At 57.0% G+C, this 15744-nt stretch overlaps 1 protein-coding gene across 4 annotated transcripts in view; it reads left to right on the forward strand.

Moving 5' to 3' along the window:
* Nucleotides 1–15744, forward strand: part of RPTOR (regulatory associated protein of MTOR complex 1) — a 236500-nt gene that overhangs the window by 128666 nt on the left and 92090 nt on the right. For all 4 annotated transcript variants that reach the window (XM_074343898.1, XM_074343899.1, XM_074343900.1 and 1 more), the window contains exon 7: nt 8144–8203. In XM_074343898.1, coding sequence (XP_074199999.1) covers nt 8144–8203 — 60 coding nt within the window. The remainder of the gene's footprint in view (nt 1–8143; nt 8204–15744) is intronic.

The following is a 15744-nucleotide window of genomic DNA, read 5'->3' on the forward strand; positions in this document are numbered from 1 at the left end:
TGTCGCGAGGCCTTTGCCCCATGGGAGTGCCTGGCACTCGGGTCCGCGGACAGCTCGCGCACAGCCACGTAGCTGGCTGGTGGGCGCAGAGCGTCTGCACCTTGGCCTTCTGCCCCTGTGGAGTGGGACTCAGGGTGGCAAACGGACGCACTGTCCGGCCCGGAAGGTGCTTAATAAACCACCTTGTCCTGACCTTGCTCTTACCGGAGTCCCTGGGAGACACCGCAGGGCGGGCTGAGCTGGGGGGGTGGGCAGGTGGAGGGGTCACGTCCACATCTTCCCTCCAGTCCCACGAGCTCTCTCGGGCCCAGCTCGCAGCTTCCGCCCTAAACCCCAAGCCCTTCTCCGCATTGGCTCCTCTCCCCAGCACTCACTTAGGAGATAAACCTGGGAAGTGAGTCAGAGAATTCCAGTTTTTTCACAGGAAGAGCTCCTGGGTTTAAAGCACAGGGGGCTTCTCACAGGCGGCTCCTTCCTACACTGTTTTTAGGAGCGGGGCCTGTGTGCACGGTCGCGGTGGCGGGGCACCCGGCGGTTCTCTGCGTGGTTGGGGCTCAGCCTCGCGCGGGGAGTCTGTGATGGAGTCTGCGCTGACCCTGCGTGCACAGCCTGGTGGCTGCATTCTGACCTGGCTGCTGCCCTCGGGTCTCCTTGAGGGGAGAGTCCACGGTTCTGGAGGGAGGGAGGGAGGAAGGGAGGAAGGGCCGTCTGCATTGTTCCCATAAAGTGCGTAAAGCATCTGGGACGCCAGCGGGGTTGGTCGTATCGTCCCTCTTGGTCTCCAGTCCTGTGTGAAATCCCTTGCAGCCTGTTTCTTCTCTCACTTGTGTCTGGAGAGGAATCAGGGCTTGGCTGGGGCCGCCGGACGTGCAGGGACTTCAGAGCCGTGCAGTGACATCAGCTCCCCGTGATGGGGACTGATTCTAAAATGATCCTCGCAGGTCGGCCGTGTGTCGCGCACACTGCTGCTCCCAGCGCGTTGCGGGCTATGTGTTTAAACAGGGTCAGCCCCTGTGAAGCTGGCCCTCGGGTGGTACTTGGCTCGAAATTCGGCCGCCGCACCCTTGGGAGGCTCCTTGTTCACGGGGGTGGCCCTGTCTTCGCCTGCATCGCCTGCATTGTGTGCCCTCAGGCGCGCCCTGACCCCAGTGTGCACTTGTGGATGGAGAGGAAGATGAGGGCAGGGCGGAGCTTCCTAACGCAGAAGGCGCACAGCAGGCGGCAGGAAAGATGTGCTAGTAAACGCGGGAGAGGATGCCAGCTACGTGTTCGGTTCTGTGATTTGAAAGCATCACCTGGGGAGGGTGGAGCCCAGTGGTGGAGCAGGTACCTCGCCTGCACGAGGTCTTGGGTCCAGGCCCCCGCACCTCGGTTCAAGAAAAGGGCCGCTTAATTTTCATATAAATTCTGATTTTCTGGGTCTGCCGTAAGGCCATCCTGCACCCGAGACAAGCAGGGACAGGCGAGGCCCCCGCTGCCGTGTGGGCGCGAACAGGTGCGTTTGCGGAGACACTGCCTTTCGGCCTCTGTGCCCTGTTTTCCTTTGTACTAGAGACCTCAGTTCCCGGGGGCGGGGGGCAGCGTCCACCCCCGCCTCCCAGCCGCCCCTCAGCACTGTCAGGGCACGCACAGACGCCTGCACATCAGGGCTGTGCAGCGGGGGCTCACAGGGTCACTGGGGAAGGGGATCGGGGCCCTGTGTTCCCGGGGGAAGTTCCTGTCCTCTGCCCCCCCCCCCCCCCACTACCGGCTCCCTCCAGGGGACGCGTATGTGTCACTCCTCAGCGTTGTCGGCTGGCAGTGTGAACACCATCCTGGTGGTTTTCAGTTTATCAGGTAAAATTACATGTTAGGATCTGAATCAGGCCAAGGAGCCTGGAGCATCTGAGTTTGTCCTGAACGAGCTGGATTCTAAATATACGAGGCGAATTCCATGGAAACAGGCTCCGGAAGGCTTGGAAGCGCATCAGGGGAGCTTGTTGTGTGTTCCGGGTGTCTTTCTGTGGTTGGGGGCCGTGAGCATCACCCTCTGAGTGGGAGCTGACCCCTTGGGATAGAGTCTTGGTTTCCTGCTTTTGCAAATCAGTGCAGGGGCTTCTCCGCCAGGACCGACTGTTAATGACCCCAGGGAGGAGCTGGCTGGGAGTAGCCCCCGTTACATCGTGCCCTGCTTCCAAAATGGACACAAACTGCTTAAGCTGCGAGAAGTTAGATCCTTCCCTGGGCCGTTGTCCTGACCTCGACTCAACGTAGGGACGTCTGCTTTGACCCTCTGCCCCCAGCCCCCCATCACAGGACGGCTCTCAGTCTTTCTGCAGCACAATCGAGAGAACAAACAGCCCCCTTGCACACGTCACCCAGATCTCGCGTTTGTCATGTGCTCTTTGTTTCCTTTTGTGGCTGCTTTTAGTAAATGGCAGACGCTATGGTGTTTCCCCTCCATATGTAAACACATAACCACAACTGTCGTGACCTTTTCATCTCTTTTGCATCAAAATAACAGGACCCTTGCAGCGTTCGCATTGTGCCCTTGAGGGTTCTCTCCTGCTGTCAGTCGGCACATGCTCGGGACCCCGGCAAACCCCCGGGCTCCTCCTGGGAACTGGGCAGACAGGGTCCGCTCACCACCAGGTGCGGCAGGAAGCACAGGCCAGGCGCGCTGTGTCCCCCGGCCGGTAGGATGCCCAGCTCCCTGTGAGCCGGCTGCCGGGACAGCAGCTCCGGGGCCTCACCTGTGGCCTGTCCTGATTACTGGCCCAGAAGCTCCCGAGGAGAGGAGGCCCTTCTGTCCGCTTAAAAGTGGCAGCTATTTAAAGTTTGTAAGTTAGGAGAGTGTCTTCTACTTTTTTTCTCCTAATAATACACATGATGTACTGTTTAATTTAGTTGCGAACACCAGATGATTGACACTGTTTCATGTGTGGTTTTGTTTGTTGCTTTGTCTTTTTTTTTAACCTGCTGGATTAAGTGAGATGTCAGGGAACTTGCTTGTTTTATTTTAATAGCGCGTTGCCACTTCGAGCTGTCTCCAAGATTCCTGACATCCTGGCAGCGTGCTTCACGCTCCGAAGGACGTGGCGGATCTGTGGATGTTCATGGCGTCTCCGTCACCTCCGTCTGCGGAGGCCGCAGTGCCAGCCCGTAGGACCCCGGGACGCCAGCCGGCACTCTGGGGGCTGAATCAGAGCTCGAGTAGCAGCCCGCAGTGGGGCTCAGTTCCGCAAGACCCTTCCTGCCCCACGTCTGCCCTTTGACCCAGGTGCTGGCTGGGCCTGCCCGGGAGGTGCTGAGCGAGACCCCGGGAGCCCCGTCTTTCCCGCTAGAGCGGGGTCACCCCTCCAGAGAGCACCAGCCTGGGAGCTCTCGTTCAGGATTCCTCTGAGGTCAGTCTCCAGCCCCCCTCCTCCCTGAGGTCAGAGGTTGGAGGTCAGCGTGGGGCTGAAAGTCCCCACCTGTCATCCAGGTCTGGTCCTCCTGGTGAGCAGCCCCCACCCCAGTCACCTGAGCAGCATGAACTCAGGTGTGGTCACACGGGGATCCGGCAAGGAGGCAGCACATGCCTGGTGCCCTCAGTGAAGTGATAGAAAAGTGGGCTCTGAAAAAATGAACATTGAGATGAGAAAACTGTACATCAAGGTGAAAAGAGAACTAGCAAGGGAAGGAACACTTTAAGAAGCCAAGGTTAGTTCCAAAGTTTGGGTGACCTTAAAATCGGTCAGAAGTAGAGTATAGGAAACAGAAAGCAATTTTAAAAAATGAGAAGCAAGAAAAATGAAACAGTGAAGACTCAACAAACAGATAATTATCCCCGAAACATGGGATGGAAGACGTGGTAACGAAACAGTGTGAGCCTGGGCGGCGCCTCAGCCAGCGGGAGCTTGCCCGCTCTCTGCAGGGAGCTGCCCCGACTGGGGCGCCAGGCCCGACAGGTGCGGTGTGTGTGCACACGCACAGACGGACACGCACACACAGACACACACCTGTACACACAGATATACAGACACACAGACACACACCTGTACACAGAGACACACACAGACCCACTTGTACACACACCTGTACACACGTGTACATACACACACAGGGGCACACACACGCACGCACAGATGTGCACACACAGACACACACTTGTACGCACGTGCACGTGCTGCCACTGCAAAGACTTCATAGTGAAACGCCAGCAGTCAGCCTTGTGGCGGAGCGGGAGGGCCGTCTGCCTGGCCAAGTGAGCTCGTCCAGGGCTGCGCTGGTGGCTTTCTGTTAAGCTGCCTATTAGTAGAATTCATCGTCTTAATAGGTGAGAGGAGGAAAGTTAACCTGATAAAATTAAAAATGAGTTTTAATAAAAACTTGCAGTAAAAACAGAAGAATACTTCCTTCACGTGAGGGAAATTGTCCTCAAACCCAGCGGCTCCCATCTTGCGCTGATGCCTCAGCGCTGTGTCTCTGTGTGATCTGAGGGTGGGGGTGTCCCAGCTGGAATTCACTCAACAAACTGTCCTGGAAGCACTAGACAATATGATGAGCAGGTATGAGAACGGAGTGAAAGGTGCACACATTCTAACGAGAAGGCAGATTTGCATTGTTTGTGTCTGATCTCAGTTTTAACTTTGCGACAACTGAGGAAGCCAGTAAAACCCGTTGGAAAACTATCAGCAGTAATGTGCGTGCTCAGCAGCGCGACTGGTCGCTAAGTGAATACAAGTCAGTACCACGGGTGTCCAGGCCGCCACGGGACGCGGGGCACATGCCATGGCGGGGCCGCGGGGGGCCTTTTAGGTTTTGTAACTTTATTATTCCTTAAACTCACATCTGTGTCTTGTATGTGCTTCATACAGAGTGTACTTCACAATAATTTCCTTAAAATTGTCGCCCTTTTTAAATATTACAAATAGCCAGCGAGGAAATACTGGGCGGGAAAGTAAACCTGGCTCGCAGGAGCAGCAGTAACAGCGAAAAAGCTGAGCGCCTGGGACAGGTGCGCAGAAGGTCCACAGCCCTGGCTGATGGGTGCGGAGGGCCGTTTGAACACGTGAAGGGAGCGGCCACGCTGCTACTCCACGCTGAGACAGAAGATTAAGGGTAGAAATTCTCCCCGAATTAAACCGTCGATTTGACACACATTGGTGACGTGCTCTTAAAGGTCAACTGGAAGGGTAGATGTTTGAGAATGGCCATGAAAATTTTTTTAAAAATTAGGTTTGTGAAAGGAAACTTGTCCTGCTAGTTACTGACATGCATTCTGAAGGCGCAGGTGAAGTAGGAGCCTACATTTGCATCTTTGGAACAGGGTAGAGAATTCCAGAAACAGCGTCTGTTACGTAAGAGGTTGTCATTTGGAAAAAGAATGAAGTGCTCGGTTATTACCTGGGGCCCACGGCTGACCACTTGAAATTCTTCTTAATCCCTACCTCTTGCCTTAGTAAAATAAATTCCAAATATACTGAGGTTTTAAACGTAAAAAAACCTCACAGAAGTAGTTTCTGTAACAGCTGCCAGTTAGAATTAAAGAGCTGAAGAGGAAGTGATGGATTTTGTTAGATGCTGCTTTCAAGCTTTGTATGGCAAAGAAAACAACAAACAAAAGCTAAAGTAAAATTGTAAAATGGGGAAACCGCGTCACGGGTAACCGAGTGTCAACTCTGTCCGCGTGTAAACACTTAAAGTCACCCAGACAAGAAGGGCGTGGAGCGGCAGCAGGCGAAAGGAAGATACAGAGGACCGGGAGAATCCCTGGTCGGCGTCTGCCCTCAGTAACAGTCAAAGAAGTTCCAGCGATGCGTCACTGCTCACCTGTCAGCGAGGCGGAAGGTTTGTTTTCCTTTTCTGCTGATAAACCCAGGATTGGCAAGAAGTCGGGAAGTGTGTGTGCTCAGCCTCGATGTGACAGTCAGAGCCGCCTCCCCCAGGAGGGCCGCGCCCACCCTCCGCGCGCACGCAGCTGTGCCTCAGGCGCCCGTGTCGCCGCGCGCACAGACTGAAAAAGGCGACGTCTTGTGCGTCAGCTCCTGCACTGTGCCTGCTGTACCGGGGCGAGTTACAGGGCAGCATCTGTAATAATTAGGTTATTTTGATGATTTTAAAATCTGACTCCAGAATGTGGTCAACTTTGAGTCTGGCACTGTTAACCTTTCCCTCTTGATTTTAGGTAGGACGCCCTCCATCGTGGATGAGAAACTCTGGGTTCTGTTGTCTTCCCCCGAAGAGCGTCCAGCTCTGTGCAGATGATGTAATTGACCTTGTGGTCTCTCGGCTGTAGGACTGCCTTTGACTTTGGTCCTAGTTCTGGGGTGTGGTTCTGACTCCCGGACCCTGGTTGTAGCTAAGGGCACGAGCCGTCCGGGTGTCCATGCAAGCCCCGGGTGTTGATTGCGCCCCCTGACGTGGCGCCGGCCGTCCCCGTCCGCGTGCACACTGGCGAGCAGGTGTGGAAACCTCCACTCTGCGTGTTCAGCCCCTCAGCTCTGGTGTCCCTGGGGCCCCTTGGGTCTGGTCCCGCACCCCCGCGGTCAGCCCCGGACTGGAGGAGAGCTTGCTCGGCAAGTTTGGCTCCTGGCCGCCTGGGGTTCTGAGCTCCCATCCTGGGCGCTCCCGGGGAGCCCTGTGCCCCGCGCCGTGGGAGTGGGGGAGCACGTGTGGGAAAGCCGGTTAGGGCGGGTCTTGCCCAGAGCGCCCTTCCCTTCCCTTCCCTTCCTGCCGTGTCTGTTTGCTTGCTCCGGGCTCGTTTTCTGCGTTTCTGTTACTGTTGTCGACAAGGCTATTAGTTCAGGCTATTCTGTCATCACGAAGGCAGCGGTCCAGGCAGTAGGTGGGCCGCTGAGGAAAAGACAGCGGAGCAGCCCTGTCTGCACAGGGCTCCAAATTGGACTGGAAAATGCGCTTCCTGCGGACCGTGGCTGTCCGCTGGGGACCCTGAGCCACGTGCAGCCGCTGTCGGAGCCGCGCGGGGGCGGGGGGCGGCCGCCGCTGGTGCGGAGTAAGCAGAAGGGGGTGTTGGACGATTGATGGGCGGGGCGTCCGGGCAGCCCGCCGCCTGCACCTGGGAGGGCTGCGGCCTGTCGGGCAGCTGTGGCCCTGACTTCTGCCGCTTCTGCTCTGTGGACGGGGAGCGCTGGCCGGCGGGGCGCGCGGGTCCCCACACGGAGGCTGCGGGTTGGGAGCCGGTGTCCCACCAGGCTCCATCTTCACAGCCAGGTCCATTGTCCCCTGGCCTCTAGGTCTCTCTGCCGCCTTGTCTTTCTCTCCTGTCTCCTGAGTGCGCCAGACCTTGTCCTCGGCCCCTCCCTGAGCCCACAGCCCTCCCCAGCCCTCCCCAGCCCTCCCCCACGCCTCCCGTCCAGCTAGTGACGCGGAAACGCATTTCACAGGTGTATTTGTTGCGAGCCTGCTGCTGCTGTTCTACTGGGGGTTATTTGTTCTGAATTTTTAAAGCAGGCGAGTTAAATGTTTTCCATTTCTCCCACGACAAATACTAAATTGCCTGTTCACCCAGCGCCCCCATTGATTCTGCCCTGCCAGCTGCCAATCCCCCTGCAGGAAGAAGGGAAGATGGTTCCGGACCTTCTGTCAGTGCCCACACGTTAGGTGGAGCCCGGCCACCGCTCAGGGCTCCAGGAGGCCGCCAGCCCTGCAGGAAGGAGGGCTCTGCAGAGAGGACTGAGTCTCACAGCTCTGACTCCTGTGACTTTATGATCATTAAAATGCTACCATTGAATTCGTTTCTCTTTGCGCTCACAGATTTTCTCTATGTGCCTGGAGGTGGCTCATTGATTCTTGCATCACTCTCTCCAGCTTGCTTCCTCAAGAAGGAAAACAGAAAAGTGCTGTCTGTTCATCATCCGGGTGGACACTTCTCCTGTGGAGTCCCCCCGCCCCCCCACCCTGCCCCGGGCCCAGGGTCTGCCCCGCTGGCCCCCCGGCGTGTTCCTCTCCTCCCGCCGCCGCTCTCATGTTCCTGCCCCTGGACAGGTTCAGGGAGATTTTCTTCCTAAGCCTAAACGCTGATGGAAAAAAAAATCTGGGTTTACTTCTTCAGCGTAACAGTCCCCGTCCCCACCTTCCACTCTCTGATTTTCCTGTGGGACTGTTGCGTTTCCGTCCAATATCCCACTGCTGTGACTCACTCTCCTTTCTCTCTCTGCAGGTTTTGCATGCAGAAATGCGTCAGTCTGGTGCCTGGAGTCACGCTGGATCTGATAGAAAAGTAAGTCAGGTTCTTAAGCTGTTGTGGCCTCCGGTGTGATGGGAAGTCTCCCATTTTCACTCTTGATTCTCAGAAGTACCTATCAGCTCAAGATGTTTCCTTTCATGTGGGGTGTTCTTTTGTTCTCGGATTGAGGTCACGCTTGTGATTGTTATGTCAGTGCGTAGCATGGGACACAGCTGAGTGCGGAGCCACGTTAAAAGGAAAGGAAGAAAAGCTGAACTGTTTTGAACATTTATAAATACTCCCGACACTGAGCCAAAGCAAAGCATACAGATCCCTGCACACGGAGACCAGTCATGTGCAGGTCGGTCCCTGCACATAGAGATCACTGCACGTAGATCACTGCACATAGAGATCTCTGCAGGTAGATCACTGTGCGTAGAGATCTCTGCAGGTAGAGATCACTGCACGTAGAGATTACTGTGCGTAGAGATCACTGCACGTAGAGATCACTGCGCGTAGAGATCTCTGCACGTAGATCACTGCGCGTAGAGATCTCTGCAGGTAGAGATCTCTGCACGTAGAAATCCCTGCAGGTAGAGATCTCTGCACGTAGAAATCCCTGCAGGTAGAGATCTCTGCACGTAGAAATCTCTGCACACAGAGACCAGTCATGTGCAGGTTGGTCCCTGCACATAGAGATCACTGCATGTAGAGATCTCTGTGCATAGAGATCACTGCACGTAGAGATTTCTGCACATAAATCACCGCATGTAGAGATCGCTGCACGTAGAGGTCTCTGCACGCGGAGGTCTCTGCACATGAAGGTAAGTCTCTGCATATTGCAGATCCTAAACTTGACCTGTGTTTTTTGTTTATTTGTTTCCATGTCCATTTCACTCATCCTGATTCACTGAAGTGGTTCCTAACGCTTCTGCGCTGAACCCCACTTTCTCTAGAACTGACGTGCAAGATAGATGTTCTCTAAGTCTTGGTATACAAAATCACATGCTAAAACAGCTAAGGCCTGAATTTACTTAAATCGGGTAGGAGAAGCAAGCTTCTAGGTTACTCTCCTGGAAGACGACTTGCCCACAGATCAGAGGAAACATACAAGAATGTTGGCCTGAACAGGCACCACAGGGCACCGTGGACTCAGTGCCCCACTTTCCCATGGGGACCGCTCGTCACGTGGCAGATACGAGGAGGGTGCTGACCACACCGTGTGACTGTGTGTGCATGTCTCGAGGCGTGAAGTGAGAATTTGCATTGCACTCTGGGCAGGAGAGTGGAATTTGGAGCAAGAATCGGGGAGGCACAGTGTGAAGGGACTAATTTTTTCCATCGTGTTTAATTTTTTTTATGAGAACTTAGACTTGTAAAATATAAGTACAAATACAGTTAAAAGAAGGAATCAACAAAATATAGTTAGGACACCTGCAAGCAATTGATTGAGTATAATTTCACCTATTAAATTTTGGATGAATGTCTAAGGAAACCGTGTGACTGGCCATGGCACCGGTTCACTTCAGGAAGCAGGACGGGCTATGGTGAGGAGGAGGAGGTAATGGGCCCCGGCTGGTGCCAGCAGGGAGATGAGCAGGCCCGTGGTCCCTCTGCTCCCGTGCGTCTCGGTTTCCACTGCCCCGCGAGCAAGGAGCCCTAGGCGCCGTTGCCGGAAGGGCAGCGCCGCCAAGGCCGGGCGGGGCCGGGGTGGGGGGTGCACTGACACAGCGGTGCTGCCCGCCTGGTGGGGCCTTGGGGTTGGGCTTGGAGCCCACAGTAGAGCTGTGATCGGAACCGGTTGCGCCGGCTCGGCCAGAGCGGGAACTGCAGACCAGTGTGTCCCACTCACAGGGGTCGGGGAGGGCGCCGTCGGGACCTCCGCGCCCCCCCAGTGGTGTGAGGCGCAGCGGTGGAGAGCTGCCTCTTCCTTCTCACAACTGTTTATTGGGCACAAGTACCTGCTGATTTTCTCCAAATTGGGGAGAGCTGGTGCGATCTGGTAATGGCAGGGAGTGTGCGTTGCTGGCCGTGCCCCCTCCTGTCTACGTCAGGCGGCCCGTGCCCGTGGGTCACTGCGCTCGGGCGCTGAGTGTGCACTTTAACTGGCCTCCACGTGTGCCCTTGGCCCGGCCACACCCGCACGACCCCCCTCACCTCCAGGAGGGCTGGGACCAGAGGGTGCTAAACACACAGTGCAGCCGTCAAGAAGCGCCATGCAGAGAGGAGTCTGAAACGAGAGAACGCTTGATCTGCCCGGTCGCCTGGCTTGTCTGGCTCGTTCCCCGACAAGGTTTCGGTCTGGAGGACATCCTGTTCGTCACCGAGGTGACCGCCGGTGACTGTGGGTGTCTCCAGAGCTCCTGGGAGCGGGGCTCGGTTGCCTGGCCCTCCCACACCCCGTCTCACATGCTGGGCGGGGTCCCGGCTCCGCCTCCGTCTGGCCTGGCCCCTCCTGGTCACTCAGCGCAGTAGTAACCGTCCCCAGTTGAGCTCTGCTCCTGTCTGATGAGCCACAGGGGCCTAGACAGACAGTGTCACATGTTCTGAGTTCTCTAGACTAAAAAGAGCTCTTAAAAATTGCATAATTAAAAAAATTGTTTTTAAATTTAGTTAACCCCCATTTTACTGAAGAGGAACCTGGCATTCAGTTCCCACCCACAGCCTGGCAGCCAGGTCTCTGGACGTGTCCCTGCGGTCCCTCCCACACGCAGGCCCTCCCTTTACGACTTTGGTGTCTGGACGGTGGCTCCTGTCCTGTCACTGTCTCAGATTTAAAATGTGCACAGCAACTTGACACCCTAAGCACAATCCTCAAAAGAAAAAATTGGTAAATTGGACTTCATCAAAATTTAAAATGTTTACTCTCTGGAAGACACTGCTACAAGAGAGAAAAGACAAGCCACAGACTTGGGGAAGATATTTGCAGATCACATAGGTGACAAAGAATGTGCGTCCAGAATTCATGAAGATATCTCCAAACCCAAAAATAAGAGGAAAAAAACCAACTCAACTTAAAAATGAACGTAAGACGTGGAGAAACACTTTACCAAAGAGAATTTAACAATGGCCAACAAGCACACAAGATGCTCCCCATCACTAACTGTTCGGGAAACGCAAATTAAACCACAGCAGGACAGCAGAGGGACCGAAACAAGAAAGGCTGATGGTACGAGGGGCCGTGCGGACGTGGGACAGCCAGGCCTCCCCGCGGTGCTGTGCGGAGGCCAAACGGTGCGGCCTCCGCGGACAGGGGTGCGGTCTCTGGGCACTTTAAACGCCTTCGCCCGTGGGCCTGCTCCCGGGACTCCTCGCAGAGGAGTGGAGGCTGGGTTCAGAGTCCGTACGGGGTGGTTGTAGTAGCTGTGCTCATCACCACCCAAAGCTTAACCAGCGTGTCCTTCGGGGGCGAAAGCGTGAACAGGGGGCACCACACCAGGAAGAAGTGAGGGCGGCCGGGCCACAGCCTCACGGGCTCCCAGAAGTCCTGCGTGGGGTGAAAGGGGACCTGGTCTGGCTCCGTTCGTGTGACCTCCGGGAAGAGACGGGAGTGTGGGGAGAACAGGAGAGCGGAGTTCGGGAGAGCCGCTCCGAGAGCCCCTGGAGGGGCGGGGGGTGGCGGGAAGCCCCGCCCCTGAGCGCAGCGGTGGTCGCAGCTACCGGGCTGACGTCGCAGCGCCGCGTGCCCAGAAAAGCCAACTCACCGGGGCCCGACTTCGGGTGAGACGCATGTGTGATGCGGGGAAGACGCCCTGTAAGGGGGGGTCACAAGGACAGCAGGAGGCGCAGCAGGGACCCCTGGGCCTGGGGGCGGGGGCGGGGGGACCCGCCAGGACGCGCGGGGGGCGCTTCCTACGGGGAGGAAGCCATCACTCTCGCTGCGCCTACCCGTTAGTGACAGCTGAACAGCAGAAGCGGGCACCTCACACGGTAAGGTTTTAGTGCTCTTTGTCGAGCACTACTTCCCTGAGCCGGGCCCTCAGACGTCGCGGCCACCAGTGCTCCTGGAAACGCTCGGTGTTGACCACCCGCCCCCCGGCACTGAGTGGGTTTCCCAGCTCAGCTGGTGAGCCCACACTTTGGCTTCCGAGGGCTGGTTCACAGGGTCCTCTATTCTCCGTCCCCGCCCCCCCCCACTCCCGTGCCCGGCGATGCCACAACGTTGGTGAAATGCTGACAAACGGGGCGTCTGTGTGTTAATTTAAAAAGGAGAACGTAATTAGTAGCCGGCAACGTCAGAGTACGTCCTGATGCCGCCTGTGCACCAGAAATTGACACGTTGTAACTGTACTTCAATTAAAAAAAAAAGATAACATTCTGAGTGGGGATCAGGCTGAGGAGGGGGTGTGGGGGGAAGACCACGGACTGCAACAGCCATGGCTGGAGTCCTCGTGTCCCCCTCAGGAGCTACGCTCGTGGGACACGCCCCGCGCCCCGCGTCTGAGGAGCGTGTGGTGCTGCCGGCTCTGGGCGCCAGCCCACCCCCCACCCCCACCCCCGGTGCTCTGTTCCCGTAACGCTTTCCCCAAGCTGCAGCCTGGATAGTGGGCGATACCACTGTGCACTTCTGAAGCCATTTAGGTTTCCGATGAAGACTGAGGGGGCAGAGTGTCTTTCGTACACTGACCCCGCCCACCCTCAGGTGAATGCCGCCATGCCACTTAGGGAAAATTATATGTGCACGTCCAGCTGCGCAGTTTAAAAAGCGGTAATGGCCTCTCCAGAGAGGTTTCATTTTAGCAAAGCTCATTGTTCAGGTTAATTGGCACTGTGATGATATCCGAAATGAACCCACTTTACCCTCCAGACTTTGGTGGAGTGTGAGGTGTGACGGTGTGACCAAAAGAGTAGGAACAAGTCACCTTGCAACCCTCGAGTCCTCGCCGCAGGTCACTCTTCAGGACACGCTGGTCTGGGTCTGAGCCATTGCTCCCTGAAGCCCACTCACCTGGGACGCACACGCATCGCGCTTCCTGCAGGCGGCGCCCCGTGGCCACCCAGGTCAGCGGGCGTGCGGGGTTGAGCAGCGTCTGGCTTTCCTGCCAGGGCGGACTGCGTGCTTTAGGCTGTGCAGAGGCGAGATCCGGGTGGGTGGCTCCCGGCCCTCCGGAGACGTGCTTCTGAGGACGTGCAAGTCCTTCACCTCCGTAGCTTACCTGTGAGATTTTCCCTTTAAAAGAAAATGCTGTTCCGTTGTGTTTTTAATTTTTAGATCTTTTTCCCCAGCTGTGCTAACGGTCTGTAATAAAAGTTTGCAAGAAGCAGATCTGGTTTTGCGGCTCCGAGGCTGGGCAGGACCGCAGCACGCCCGCACGCAGCAGGCCCCCGGCTGCCATGCCTGCCGCGCACGGAGCGCCTTCCCGGGGGAGACGTCTCGGTGCTCTCACCTGTTTCGTAACCGTCTTCTGGGGAGGTCTGGTCAGAAGACGCAGCTCTTGGCTGCAGCGGGCTCTCAGCTTCTGCCCCTCCGGGGCTGTGCTCTGTCTCTCCGTGGGGTCCCCTCTGCACTGCGGCTCACCGTGTTGCCGACCTGCACGTCGGTGAAGCGTGTCACTCGTGCGGGGCGGATCTTTGCTGGGGAGTCCACGCCGTGCTCCGCGATGCACTGCTGCCCCAGGTGGGCTGACCAGGCTGTCTCACCAGTCCCCTCCGCGTTGTGGGCAGTGCCGTCATCTGGGCCAGCCATTCTCCTCCAGGTGCCCTTTGTCTACTGGATGCCCCTCCTCTGCACCAGCGCCACCCGCCTTCGGGACGTGGCCTGGACACACCTGAGGAGGGGCGGGGGGCGTCCAGTGAGACGTTGCGGGGGCTTCGGTGCCAGCGTGTCTTGCACGGAGGCTCACCCCATCCTTGCCGGTGGCACCACCAAGCAAGCTGAGCCTTTAGGAGGTGAAGTGACTTGCCCACAGCCACAGAGCAGGAAGCCACCGTCCAGACTCAGACCCAGGCGCCTCTTGTGTCGTGTTGTGTTTTGGTTCAGGTACAAGTTGAAATCCTTTCCTCTGGATGTGAGAGGAGTCAAGCGTCGAAGCCCAGGGACGGAGGCAGAAGAGAAGGTGGACGTTTGCCGGGCGTGTGCGCGTCTTCCCGCTGTGCCAGGTGGCCTGGGGTTCCGACAGGAGCGGAGTGAGGGAGGGACACCCCCGTCTCCCCGGGGGTCTCCTGGCTGGTCTGCAGAAGCCGCGGCCTAGTGGGCTCCCACGTGCCGCCCCCGCATCCTTCACCCCGCTTGCATCCGCCCTGCTGGTCTTGGTCTGTGCGGGTCCGGCCTGGCCCTATGCAGAATGCCACAGCGACCTTGTCACCCCTGTGCCTATGGCCAAGGGGGTGTCACCTCCCTGGCCCAGAGGCCCTGAGGCCCAGAGATCGGTCTCTGAAAGCTGGGCCCGGCCACTAGCTCCCTTCCTGCGGTGCAGGCAGGAAAGGGCTCCGTCCCGGGAGCCAGAGGTTACTGTCGGCCTGAGCTCAGGCTGCACGGCAGACAACCCGTCTGAGGGGCCCTCAGGAGCCGAGGGGCCCGGAGCATCAGGTATGGGGGCTTGTGGGGGCTCCAGGCGTCACCTCCACGACCTGCCTTTCCAGCTGTCTTCCGTCACCTTCTTTCGCTGACCCTACGCAGCCCGAACTCCAGCTCCAGGGGGTCCTCACCCTCCTCTTCGCCATCACCAGAGAAATTGGAAGTTTTCACACAAGTTCTGTGATGAATGTGGTTTGTCTCAAGCAGCTGTTGCTGCACGGGGTTCCCGGATGTCAGGGATTAACCCCTTCCCAGCCTCGGCCACCTCATCAGATCTGCAGAACGTGTGGGTCAGAGCCTGAGCACCAGACGCGGGAGGAGGCACTGGGGGTGTGTGGCGGTTACTTAGCAGCCTTTAAAGCTGGGAAGGAATTTGTTTTCTAATTAAGCTGCTGTGTCTGGAAGTAAATTGCAGTGAACCTTCTCTGAGCACCCCCCGGTTTCTAATTATCTCGGCGAGCCGGCAGCCTGAGGAAGGGCGCGTTGCCACGGCAGGGCGCATTACCTCCCGAGCCCTCTGAGAGACTGGCGGTGCGATCCGTGCTTGGAAATTAAGGGACATTTTTCAGCCCTGAAACAAAGTGCTAGGAACATCGGGGTGTTCAGAAAGCTCCGGGGAGTCCAAGAGACGTGGAACCTGTTCCACGAGGCTGCTGGTTAGTATTCTGATCACTGGAGGCGCAGAGCGCACCCAAAAATTATTCATAATTAACATCTATTGTGTAAACAGCGTATTTTAAACAGCTAACGACCTGGTGTCTTGAATAAAACGAGTTGCCACATCCTGCTACGTCGGAACCTCGAAGAGCAGCTTAGCCCCTTGGGTCCGGGAGCGGTGGCTGGAGCTGGGTCTGGATTGGGGGTTGATTTCTGCTTGGAAACCTCGAGCATTTTGTTAACTTAGCTCTGGTCTCCATCTTAAGAGTGCTAGTCTTATGTGAGTCCTGCGGGTACGGCTCGAGTGGAAGGACATGCGAGAACTGTTGCCTGAGAATATGGGGGCGTCCGCGGCCGCCTGGTGCAGAGTGAGGGAGAAAATCAGCAGGTGACGTTCTCCGAGCACCTGCCACGTCCGGGG

The sequence above is a fragment of the Camelus bactrianus genome, chromosome 16, assembly GCF_048773025.1.
Source record: "Camelus bactrianus isolate YW-2024 breed Bactrian camel chromosome 16, ASM4877302v1, whole genome shotgun sequence".
NCBI classification, from domain to species: domain Eukaryota; kingdom Metazoa; phylum Chordata; class Mammalia; order Artiodactyla; family Camelidae; genus Camelus; species Camelus bactrianus.